At 33.6% G+C, this 13,801-nt stretch overlaps 1 protein-coding gene across 1 annotated transcript in view; it reads right to left on the bottom strand.

Moving 5' to 3' along the window:
- Positions 1-13,801, bottom strand: part of ATRNL1 (attractin like 1) — a gene marked incomplete at both ends in the record, with an annotated part of 490,387 nt that overhangs the window by 411,164 nt on the left and 65,422 nt on the right. Inside the window, 2 exons of the mRNA XM_084290483.1 lie at positions 255-438; positions 6,740-6,995. Coding sequence (XP_084146609.1) covers positions 255-438; positions 6,740-6,995 — 440 coding nt within the window. The remainder of the gene's footprint in view (positions 1-254; positions 439-6,739; positions 6,996-13,801) is intronic.

Below are 13,801 nucleotides of genomic sequence, written 5' to 3'. Positions count from 1 at the left end.
TTATATGTATATATTTAGAACATATGCTAAGCTTCCTCCCTACTATTGCTTTGTTGTGTAGCTCCATTAATCTGCTGGCTCAAAGCCTAATTCGTTGCCACAATTCTTTCATTTTGTTGCAGAGAATGTACTGTTCTGCAACATGCAAAGGACACGGAGGCTCCTATGCGACTTTACTAGAAGCTTCCTTTATGTTTATGGATTTTTATAGAGTAAGAAATAACTTAGTATCCTCTGTTATAAGTCTGACTTACCATGTTCTAGTATTAACTTCGTATTTGTAAAGATCATCAACCAATCCATATTTGTTACCAGGTAATGCTTTGTATCCACCATGGACATAAACAGATTTTGTCAGTTCATCGTAGACACTAGTATGGCCATATCCACCTTGCACAATAGCTCCTTTCGTTTCTGGTACAAGCCAAGAATTTGACCCTGGAAAAAATGTACAGAAGAATAGGTTTCAGGCTCACAATTTCTAAAACACAACACTAGATGTTCCAAGTACGTAAAATCATTTTCACTCTAATTCTAAATATAGCAATAACTAGGGACCTGTTTTAAAAAGTAATTTTACACCCATGTATCAAAACATTTGCAATTGGATACTATTATTAGACTGCTATCAACTATTCTTAATTAAATGATAAACTTGGTTGTTACAGGTACCAGGCAGTATCTCATACTCTCCCCAAATGCTCAGTTCAGCACAAGCAAAAACAGGAGAAAAAACACCCTTTGAAAAATATGAAACAAAGAATTAAGATTCATTATGTTTTAACCATAATTTAGTCCCAGCAGGGATGGCCCATGAGAATTAAGCACTACAGCTGTATGAGGAACACCTGTACTCAGTTGTGAGACAACCAGGTGGAAAAGCCTGGCAGTAATTGAACTGCTGTGATCTCTGAGATCACAGAAACATTTAAATTAAGGTAGCTCTAAGTGTACATGGATACAGACACTTTGCTCGGGAATTGTAAAATGACTGAAACACCAAATAATACCATTCACAAAAGCTACTACAAGTGAAGACTAAAATGCAGAAGGAAAACATTTTGCTATAGCACTGAAAAAGGTAGAGAGATAGAATAATTTCTTGTTGCCTGTGGTCCTGAAATCTTCTTCCCCCCAACACCTTGCCAGATGATGTTAGGAGCCACACAAAGAGCAAGCCAGGAGACAGGTATTCATGGAGAAGCCAGCTTATTCAAAAGACCATATGATAAAGAGGAAGCCAATTCTATACACGTAAAATGGAAAAATCAATTTGGTTACATCCTCTTGAAGATTATGCCAGAAGAACGCAAAATGTGGACAAGGACTTCCTAAGTGGAGCAGTCTTTTACTAATTCTTAGCCTAAATTGGCTGCCTTTATAAAGTTACTTATCCAAGTGTAGCACACAACACCATACATCCTGCTTCATCTGAGAGTTTGAACTCCTTTTCAATTTTTATCTGATATTATGTAGGCAGTTTAAGATTGCCTTTTTATCCGAAGTCTTCTGTTCAGTGAAACGACTCACAACTTTCAGTTATTACGGTTGCAATTCTACTTTCATTAAGCAGTTTCCTGACACCACCTCTATAAACAAGTTAAATTTTTTCTGTAACAAAATAAAATTCTATGAAACGCAAGACAGCACTTTTATTCCTAAGTGCTTATATCAAATTATGAAATAAGGATTGAACTGGAAGATATGTGCTGATTTTTTTTTTATGTACAAATGAAGATACTTGTGTAATACATTAGCTATACCTGATACCATACATTTACATTATTAATATGTACTGCAATGTAACTTGTATTTTATTCTAATCTCCATTTTGGATGTTATCAAGCTATTAAGAACTCCAATTCTGAACACAATCAACAAATTTATAACAATAACATTGCATTTTACATACATATTACCTCTCCAACAAGTATGGTTACTTGATACAATTTACATATAGAGGCTGGTGAGGAGTCAACCTGCTGATATACCTTCCTATCGCCAATTTTATTCCTTATTTTTTGATTTAAATTCCGGTCCAAAAGATCAGCATATATGCTTTTCAGGGAAAAAAATACTACTACACACTATCAACATCATCATCGGTTTATTTACATAAAACATTTTGCGTTTATATCTGACTGGTTTACATAACACCTATAACATTTTCATAGGAAAAATTGCACACTATATACTCCCTGTGACTTGCACAGAAACATGAATAGCTGTTCCTTCCTGTATATTTAAAAAAAACATTATGGATAACTAAGTTTCAGAAAGGTCCAGAGGCATCTTTCTGTCAAAAGGAGTAAGTCAAAACGAGTATTACAGTTTCTGCTTCTTTCTAAAATTTAGTTGAACTGTCTGAACTTTCACTTTAAAAACTGCAAAGCAGATAAGCAGTTTTGATCTCTTTTGTGCTTCTTCAGCATCTTGAATACTGAACCATTCAGTACAGAAAATAGTTTCTTAAACAATTCTGTCTGAATTGAAAAACATTGCTATGCAGCATATGATCTGATTTTTTTAAACTACTCATCAACATGGATCTTCACTTTTTCTTTTTAAACACAAACATCCAATCATCAAATGCACTTTCATAACTCTCCTCATACGCAAAACTCAAAGACATCCCACTCTTTCAAACATTGGGTCAGTGGAAATACTTGGTTGACTAAACTGATCATGCAAAATTCTCCAACCTCAAGAGCCTAAAAATCCTAATTAGCCTACAACTGGCAAGATTTCTCCTCCAATTCAACTTATAGTTTAGATATACAAGATGCTGGGGGGTGGGATGCAGGGTGTTGTTAATTTACCCAGATATCCATTTTATAAGTCTAATGGACAGTGCAAAACTTATGACTTTTCCATATCACATAAAAATAACTTCAGTAATAAGGGCTTCTAATTTTTTATTTTTACTTTGAATCTTTATTATAAACATGATATTTCTTCATCAACATCTGGAGAATTTTCAAACCACAGTTTCTCTTCCAATGCTCAGAAAAGTGATTAAGATCAGTTCAGATATTCAAATCTGTCAGACGTTAAACAGATAGATATGGCTATGTGCTGAAAAGAGTGATAAGAATATTGCAAAAAGAATTAAACTTTTATGTCCAGTTTTATACAACCATTTCCAGGAAACTTACGAAATGAAAATAAAAATACAATAATTTTCATGTACTATAGCTGGACATATGACTCCATTCCAAAATTTTGATGAACACTGCGAATGAAACTGGAGACTTAGAAGTAAGCATTTTAAACAAATTTAGTTACATATGAATAAAGAACAGCAAAATTTAGTGCTGACAGGAGGAGGAGTAGTGAATGCAAATCCAAAGAACTTAAAAACAAAAACTAATTCTTTCTTAATGCTTTCCTTTTTTTTTTTTTTTCCTAGTTATTTTTTCATATAAAACTAGTTAGGGTGGTCACATTCAAAAAAAAAAAAAAAACACAAATTTGATCAATAATCATTTTAACATTTAAAAACAAATAATTGAAATAGTATTTGAGGATAATTAAAGGTGTTTCTAACCAGACATTTAGAAAAAGGTTTTATTTGCAGAAGTAGAAGTCAAAGCTAAGGTAGATACATTGGCCTGACTCATTCTTAGCATGTTAAAACCTTTGAACAGATTAAGTAAAAAGCACTATGTTTCTAAGAAGCTACTCAGTGTTCCATCTTCATTTAATTACAGTGACAATAAATAATAAAATTTTACTTGTAATTAAGAAGCTCATGCTAACTTACAAAAAATGAGTAAGTACACATTACAACATAGGGCCATTTCTTTTAGCTTCAAATAAATATTTTTAAATCAAAAGCAACCTAAAACATACTTCTGAAGTCATAAAAAATAGCCTAAAAACTGGAGCGATATGTTGCTGATCCAAACAAATTTCTATCTTTTAAAGAATAAAATAAAAATCACAGAAGGTTTATTCAGAGGTTTCCTAACGTATAAGGAGCTTTTATAAACTATGGTTAAAACAAAACACCATTGAGATTCACCTTGAGACTCACACTGTAATTCTCAGAAGGTTTATGAGGTATTGCTAACCTAAAGAGAAATAAATTTCCCTGGGGAGTAACCCAGAAAAGCTTTATGGTTGAAGTTAGTAAAATCAGTCACATAATTCCCATATCAAGATTTATGGTTTCCTCAGAAGTCCCAGCTCCAGTCATAGCAAAAAAGGACAACAGGAAGCTCCTTTGTTACTGCAATAACCAGCATACCCTTGGAGTAGTAATTAATTCCTGTGCATTCACATGGTTAAAGTCTAGCTGCAAACCACGTCTGACTTTTACAAGACTTAGTTAACTTGGATAGAAATTACTTTCTTTGCTAATCTGACAAACATGAGAGAAATTTTAAGACTACGCACATGCATTCAACTTATATGCCTTGTTAATAGAACCGCATACCTATAGGAAAAGCTAAAAAAAGTTCTTTGTGTTTCTTGACTCAAAGCCTATGGAAATCAGGGTCACAGTAACTAAACACAGTAAACTATGGCTTTAGCAATACAATTCCATATATTAAGATTATGAAAGTTCATTAACAAGACTAGATCACACTAGCAGTTTCAATTCATATGAATCAAAGGGAAAGTTTTGCACAATGCCTCCTTTCAGTAGGCATCTGGTAAAAGCTTGAAAAATACTCCTCAGTAGAACTAAAAGCCATGGCTGATAACATTTAGAAAGAATAAAACAGTACAATTTGAAATGTTAATGCAACGTGTTTTTGAAAGGAAAACAAAAAGAGACTCTAATTTTTCTTTCTGTAACATCAGAAGAGGTGTCTAAGATGTTTTCTTTCCAATTCCGGTGAGTTCACAGCAATACTTTTATCATTTCACATACCTTTTACATTTGGATTCTAAGCTGCTGAATTCCCCAGAAACTTGTCATTCTTAGTCCAAACCACTACCTGGAATTTCACAGTTAAAAACGATCCTACAACTGCACAATTGTGGATCAATGCTGCAGCTGACAGAATTCAGCAAAGTTTACCACAAAAATCATTTGGGGGCATTACAAGGAGAGAGACAGATGCAATGAGGTAAAATGAAACTGCAATAATTTGGCTTGATTGTTTTTTGTGTGTGTGTGAGCTCCTTTGTTGTTTTAACTATATGCGTATTTGCGGTCTGTTTTACTAATCCTCCACCAGAGCTATTTTAAAACTTATTCAACAAGTTGTACATTTCTACCATAATGACAGCAATAAAATATCCCAGACAGAGAAACTTTTACATTGCAAAGTGAATCACGTTCCTCATCCTTATTTTCCTTCCATTATTAAACTATCTATAAGAACAGTATTTGTAATTCTTCTACACACTAAATAATAAACATATGGAGAAACAAATCATCCGAAGTTCAAGTATAAACTAAACTGAATGAGCATGCAGAGAACTAGAAATTGTTGTTAAGGAAGAACACCAACAAATAAGAAGTCTTCAAGAAAAGGTCTCCTCTCTGATAGTTTAAAAAAATAAAATTAAAAAAAAAAATCCTTTCACAACTTTTTTCAAAAAAGCTGGCCTTTAATACTTAATAAGCCTTAAAATACTGTTGTGGAACATCATTGCTAAGATCAGAGATTTTTAGTAGGTTCATGGAGCGTAACCAAATTTTTCTACAGGGAAAAAGCATCTCATTGCACTCTTCCTTTTATTCCCATTCTCTTTCAGCCTTCTTCAATATCACTACAAACGTTCAACACTACCATCAAAAATAATTCTAAGAAGCATAGGAACTCTCTAAGTTTTGAGGGTACTTCGCCATCCCATAAGTCTGCTCGAACAGGGTCTATATAAACACATGCACAAATGCAAGCAAGTAAATAGAAACTATCTGAAAGGTATTATGTCTTATTATAAAAAATTTACTTCGAAAATGTGTGTGTGTGTGTATGCCATCATTGCTTAAACAACTGTAAAAGCCTCAGATCAATTCTACAGAAAACAAAGACTGAAAATACATTATTTGAATTAGTAAGCATATAAATATTCCTAAGGATGCATTAAGAAGGTGTATTTTCAAGATCATGCTATTAAAAAATATATCTTAGAAGTATCATGTATAAGATAAAACATCTTAGTTTAATTCTAACATTTTAGATCACCCATAAGAAAAGCTTGCTATGGTGCAAGAGGAATCCCAGACAGACCTGATGATTTACAAAAATTAGTCTTAATTTTCTTTTATTTCTTCTAGTCGCAAACAAGTATATATAGGCTTTTCTCTGAAGTGTATAAGGATAAACTAAGTTAAGTTTTGAAAATACACGTGAATATATTACAGCAACATTAATCTAAGAATCTTCAAATTAACTAAATTCTTTTAATAACTGCTCTTCATTGTATTCTGTTTAGCCCTTTGGTTTTCACTCCATTCACCCTTTTTTACTCAACTATGTAGTAAAAACATTACGCATAAAGTAAAAAGAATAAGTTCCATCAGAACATAAAGTGTTTGGAATTTTTTGTTTCAGTCTTTAGCCCCTTTAGAGTACCACAGCCATGTACAAGATAACAAATAGCCAAAGCTATTTGGCTTATATAAATATTCCAAAGATGTACGAACGCTGCTGTCTAACAAATGTGATCTACATAGTGAGAAAAGAGACGAGATTTTATTCATATTGCCAAATACATATCTTCCTTTGTGAAAAGGGGAAGTGTACATAAGTTTAAAAATATCTGAAAGGTGACTTACTGATGTAGTATTCTTGCACAATGCTTGTATAACCATATATGGCAGAATATCCAAAAATGATAATCATAACCACATCTCTGCTGTCCAGCTCTACTATGTGTGCTGAATGACCTTCCACAGCATACTGTTGGCCATGTACAAGTACTGCAGGAGTTCTGATACTCCACGTTTGACTGTGTATGTTGAAAATCCACAGCTCATCGGTGACATTGCCATTATTTGTTTCAATTTTGCCTCCATACATGTAGATGTCTTCCTGTAAAAATTGGGAGAGAGCAGTTAATGGTTTATAGTAAGATAACATCTGAACTGCATACTTGTGTGCTGCCTAATACTTCATAACTGAACAATCTGATTTAAATCTTCACATTTAGCTGATACCACATTAAACAGCTCAATATCAGACACTAGTCCCAGACAACAATATTTAAGCTAAATCAACAGTGATAAGAAGAATGTTTCACTGAAGAATAAACCTAGCCATGAAAATGACACCAAAATGAATCTCAACTGGATTACTTCAAGCAGAAAAGCTTTAATTACATGACTCTAATTCATACTGCAGCTATTAAAAAAAAATAAAAAAATAAACAGAAAGGGGTTTATAATGTTTTCTTACGGAATAGCTCACAGAACTAAAATGTGATTTACCATACACTCAATCTATGGGAATTTAATTTGGCATATACACAAGGGAGAATATTTTATCTTAATAACAACATAAGTTAAGTCTTCAGAAACTTCACAATCGTTCACAAATGAACCCAAAGAAAAGGGACCATGTCTGGTACAGGATCCCCTTGGGCACATTTGCTAAAAATCGCATTCCAATGGGAGTGTTAATTAAGTACTAAAGGGATGCAAAACAGCATGGTCTTCATGAACCACATATCAAAACAGATGGCATTGCTGTTTGAGATAAATAAGGAGTTCTTTACTTAAAAATTGACTTGAAATCGATTCTACTATATCTCCAATTTCATCTAGAATATCAAACCAAGGCATATAAGTCACAGAATGAATTTCAGCTTGTTGGCTTCACTGACTGGCTCAAAAGGACAGTTTATCCCACTGAAATACTGCCTCTGGTTCTAAGAACGACTGTTAGTCTTTGCTAGGACATAGCAAGTCCATATGCAGTCAGCATCTCATCTACATGGTGTTTGGGCAGTTGCGTCCTGCATGCTGCAGTATAACAAATACTCAGGTTTAACTCAAATTCAATCTTACTTGCTTAAGAAAAGCAAAACAACAAAAAATCAAAACTGCAGCCTTGGTACAGTTAGGTACTGGGAGGAGTGGGGTGGCGGGGGGAAAAGAAAAAAAGAAAAAAAAAACGAACTGGAAGATAAAGAAATTGCTTGATATAAGAAGCTTGAATGAACCATGGGGAAAAATCAGTCTTATTTCAAAATGGTATCTAAGCAGATATCTTATTTTAAAATGATATCTAAGCAGAAATGTAAACTAAGTGTTACTGTCTTCATACACATCAAGAAAGACTAAAACTGACAGACAATTAAAAAATAAACAATCAGTAGATTGACATTCTATTTAGACTGGCAAAACAAAGGCTTGAGGTGGTTAGGATGTTGTCTCTATACCTAGTGGATGGTAAACAACATAGAATCAATGAACACATGAAAAACTTCCCCACTCCTGAGAGAGATTAGTCAGTAAACAAACAATTAAACTGTCTGACCTGTCTTTAAGAGCGCACTTAAAATCTCTGCAATTTTAAACTATTCTTTCATTTGATGTATGTAAACATTTCTTGATTTGGAAGTTAAAATTGCTCCTATGCAATGATACTCCATGTTAGAGATTAGTCTGGACTTGGATTTTTGAACTTTTTGATGTTTACATTCTCTAGTATTAATTTACCTTAGGACTTGGTACATATCTGAAACCATTTTTTTCGTATAAGATAAAATATTTCAAAGAACTTGGGTAAAGACCCAGAGAACCTGTGAGGAGGCACTGACTTCACACACATCCAGAGGAATTGTTTTTGTGGGATGTAAACACTGGAGGAGTCTACAGGTGTCAAAGAAGCAAGACAGATTAAATTAAAAAGTCAAAAAAAAATATTAAATAGAATTTCTAAGATACATATTTATACATATATGTATAATTTCCACAGCAAGAGAAAATATTCCTATTGGATTTTCTGGGAATTTCTTCTGTTGCTTTTACAAGCTCCTCATGAAGAAATTCCATAAAAAGCCTAGTGGAAAGGAAGACAAAATGTGAAAATCTGATGACAAATTTCTCAAGAATCAAATCAGCTGAGATGATCCCAGATTTAAGTTCCTCCAGAAAGAAACTGGCAGGTGCTTACAAAAATAAAAGTGAAAAAATCTGAAAATTGTTGTCCAGATCCCAGTGTTTCCATTTAATTTTCTTGAATGCACCAATCACAAGACAGCTGAGATCAGAGATTCACCTTTTCCCCTTTAAAATTTATTTCTGAGAGTAATCAAATAACTTCATCCTGCTATCATGATTTTTACTGCTGACACATAAAATCACAATAAGAGATACTTTTAATAAGTGCACTGTTACAGCTATGCCACTATTAAAAATCTCGGTGCACTAAAAGAATATACATTAAAAGCATGAAAAGTTGCTTTAGCTGGTCATCTTACTGAGGGTAAGAGATAAGATTTCCTGGTAAAGATGAAAATAAACTCCAGTGGATGATTGTTCTCAAGTGGGAAGGTAAGCAAAATCAGGATGCAATTTCCATTTCAGTGAAGCTTAAGTTTTATCTGTAGACTACTGAAACATCAACTTCTTGACACATTCTGACCCTATGGGAATGAGTAATGTCAAGGCAGCTGCAAATTTCTGGAGCATGATAGAGACATTAACACACAGAACATCACCACCCCTTTCCTTTCTGAGGCAAAACACTCAGTGTCTTAACATTTGACTCATTTCTTGCTAAGATACTCATCATGAAATGCATCAATGGTAAGCAGCAAACCTACTTCCTAATTGGTTCTTCAGCTGGAAAAACTGGACCAACACTAAGTAGAATTTATAATTCATAACAAATCACATAAGCAAAATTAGTATTTATCAACCTCACTTTGTCTGTGTAAGATTAGATATCCAGGTAGCAAGGTGCTACAACTGAGTTATCCAGCAAAAAGACTTCTCAAAAATACATCTGACATCAGCAATGACTGATGTTGTCTATAATTACAGTATCAAGATGCATTTTGTACAGTAGCTTTTACAGTACTTTCCTAATTCCATCATGTTTATAGAGAAATAACATGTCTACGTTAACTGGGTTTTTGGTCTTTGATACAGACTTCAAGCTTCAGGCCAACCTGCCCTGCCTTACATATATGTTTTCGGGAGGTACATGCTCTATTACGTTCAGGAATGCTGCTTTCCTCTTGTGTCTAAGGGACATCTAAAATCCCTGTCTTGAGTGCTGAAGCATCATTTAGGTAGAATTAAGGGCCAAGAAAGCAACGTGGTAACAGCAGTAACAGACCTGAATGAGCTTGTTTCTTAGTTCTTCAAATTTACAGACAGGAGGGTGGGGGGGGGGGTATTATAGGGGATTTGTGGGCTAGTAAAACATGAATAGCATAAGCAAATACTATTCTTAAAATCAACCTACATGTAGATAGCTCAGAGTTCATTCATTATACTGCCAAATAGAACTAAGGTAAATCAGCATCTCTAGCATAATCAACTAATTTCTCTCTCTTTTCTTTTTTAATACAGACAACTGATTACAGCAGAAAAAAGGAAGCTAATGAGGTAGTTGCAAGTGAAATATAACTGCATTTCAAAAAGATTTCTGAGACTGAGCAAAGACACAACACCAAAAAGGAAGAAAAAGGTGACCTGAAGAGCCACGTGAACTTCAAAATGATTACTCAGACAGCTGACAAAGTCCTCCTCACAGTTCTACTTAACTGATTCAAAGTTCAGATAAAAGAACACTTCTGTGAGGAGCAATCCTTATACATGACACAGCAGATTCTGTACACGAGACTATTCACAGAATTAGACAGAGAAAAAGACAAGAAGGTCATGACAACTGCTTTATCAACCACAAAAACAGATTTAACTAAGCTTTGCTCAGGGCTCTTTCTAAGATTAAGGAGTTCGTAGAGCTGCTAATAAAAAAAATAATAAAAATACTTCACAAGTTAGCAATGATCAGCTGAACATGAACCAAAAACTACAGAAGAACTACAGAATTAAATATGTTACATACATATTTATGAAGGACAAAAGCAATAGTCAGGTATTAAACTAGACACACAAAGGTGGACATTTTCTGGAAAGTCCAGGAAGATGTTACACAAAGGAAACAAAGTGCAAATGGTCCTCATCAGCCTAAAGATGGTAAAAGAAAATAAGGAGTCCCCTTATAAACCGACAATAATTCTAGGTATGCACTAAAGGCAAGGTTTTCTGACAGGCACAGTACAGATATACAGCACTAGATTTTCAGCATGGATTTTTCAAGGACACAAATGTTGCTCACCTTTGAGCACACAAATGAAGCACACTACGTCTGTTCATAATAAGATGGCATAACAAGGTGAACAAAAATAAGTAATGGTTTAAAAACAAGGCAGCCTCATGAAATTAGTGAGGAAAAATGACAATCTGGACACGTGTTGCAAATGAAAAATGTTAAAAACTGCACTCCACAGCCTGGAGGAGCGCAAGGGCCAAGAGACAGACTGTCGAAGACAGAAAACAAAACAGCAGGCACTAAGCATCAAGACGACACAAGGTCTCCAACACATTTTTATTTTGGGGTTCTGTCTTAGCAACATCTTATATCGCAGAGTGAAGAATGCAGGGAGGTATTTATTCAAAAAACTAACTTTGGTCATTTCAGATATATTACACTACTAAATTTACCTGAGTTACAGAAACCTCTCTAAGAGGTAAGATGAGCAGGTAGGCAGCTTGCTCATTCATGACAGGAAGAAACCTACCTACCACAACAGCTGGTTTCTTGGCAACTGTTCACATAAAAGCAAAGAGAACAGCCAAAAACTATAACTCGTTTGTTTCAAGGGAATAAAAAAAAAAAAAAAAAAGTTTCATAAGAACACAGAAATGTACAGAATTTCCATAACGTAGGCAAATGAATTATTGTTTTTAATAGAGTTAAAAGGATAAAAAATTGCAAAAGTGACCAGCAATCAGGTATGTTAACTAAAAATTCTTTCATGAGAATTGTCAAAAATAGAAGTCTATAGCACTTTAGACATTTGGAACTATTAATATGGAAGTTTTCATAGGCACTTGCATGACACGGTAATATTAATTTTATCTTAGAAAAATGTATTTTTTATTGAACAAAGTAACCAGTATTTCTGAGGTTTATTAAAATACAGGAACTTAGCTCCTTGACAATAAATATTTATAAGAAGTAGTTCAAATAATAGTACTAAAAGAAACAGATCCTTCTTAAAAAAAAAAATATATATATATATATATATGCTGTTGACATCCACAGGCTTCAAATATTGATCATATCTCCCTGTAGTCAATAAGATTCAGTAACAACTTCTGTCAGTACACATTATCAGGCAACCTGATATTTCACTTCAGTGCTTGCAATCTATTAGAAACTTTTCAGCTCTTTGCATATTTGCAATTTTAAAATACTTCCACACTGCTGCTGGATATAGTTAAAGGTATTACTTCAGAGAACAATTCAATTAAGTCAGTTAATTGAATGATAATATCAGTTAATTGAATGATATATATATTTATATCCTATATACCTTAAACTACTGACATTTTCCTGGACCACTGCTGTATTCAAAACACAAGACAGTAATATAAAGTAAATATAAATATGAAATAAAAATGCATGTTTTTGGAAAAGGCAAAATTTGAAATTCACTTGTTTGCCTGAACATTCCTACATGTACAGAAAACTAGGCCAAAGAAAAGCCTGCAAATAAAACTATGTGAACCAAGCTCTAAAACTAAGATATAAGCCAAAATTTTAGTAGAGAAGTCAGTCTGATCTTTTGTAGAATATTTAGATAAAACATGTTGAAAATGAATAAGTAACAGACATACAGAAAAGCATTTAAGATTATTAAGATTATTTATTATTTAAGATTATTATTTATTTAGATATTTATTTAAGCCTCCACTTTTAGATCTACTAGACATAAAAGGCAACCATGCTTATACTTCAACTTTCAAACCACTTAGAGTATAATGTTGAAAAAAGGAATGAAAAATATTGCAGTTTTACATAAAGAAACCAATCTCTTCATAAGTAAGTCCACTTAATTTCAGAGGAACTCTGAATAGGGTCTTATCTAGGCTATATACTAGAAGCATGTGATGGCTCATCTTACCCAGTTCTCAAGGACTTCTGAGGTCCACAAATTGGAATTAGAAAGCAAGCTGTGCATAGGATGTAACTGAAAGTCATAAAATAATAAGAGTGTGCAACTTGGTGGTACAACTGGCTAATGAGTATTAACAGAATAGTTAGAAAAGACTCTTACATTCCTAGAGCTGCTGTTTCAAATTATACTACAATAGCCTACATGAGTAGGCATATAAAAGTACAAAGAACTAATAGACAAAAGAGTGTCTTAATTATGTTAAGACAGGAAAGGTTTCACTCTTGTTTTGTTTAGGCTAGTAAAAATACCAGAAGAGTATATATACACTCAACATCTACACCAATTAATTTAGAAAATGAATCAAAACAATTACCCTTTTTTAATAAAGCTTTAAAATTAGAAGTAACATTCATAGACTTCAAATGAGTCAAATTAAGTTTGTCTCATATACTGGGAAACATCTTTACAATTACTAATATGTCAGCCTGCCTGTTTGCTTCATTCTTATTTCCAGTCTAAAAAGAATCTAATTTCAATGCCTCGTCATCCTTCTATTGTCACAGGACTACTAACAACAGTTTAATTATGAGGTCGAATTCTGTGATGTGACCAGAAGTTCACTATTCTCTACAGTGACCATATATTCGCTCTCTGTACAATGCCCATTATACATTATTCCAGGGATCTAGCATTTTTT

The sequence above is a fragment of the Netta rufina genome (genome assembly GCF_964035555.1).
Source record: "Netta rufina genome assembly, chromosome: 7".
In the NCBI taxonomy this organism is placed as follows: Eukaryota; Metazoa; Chordata; class Aves; order Anseriformes; family Anatidae; genus Netta; species Netta rufina.
This window is presented reverse-complemented; position numbering and strand designations above follow the sequence as displayed.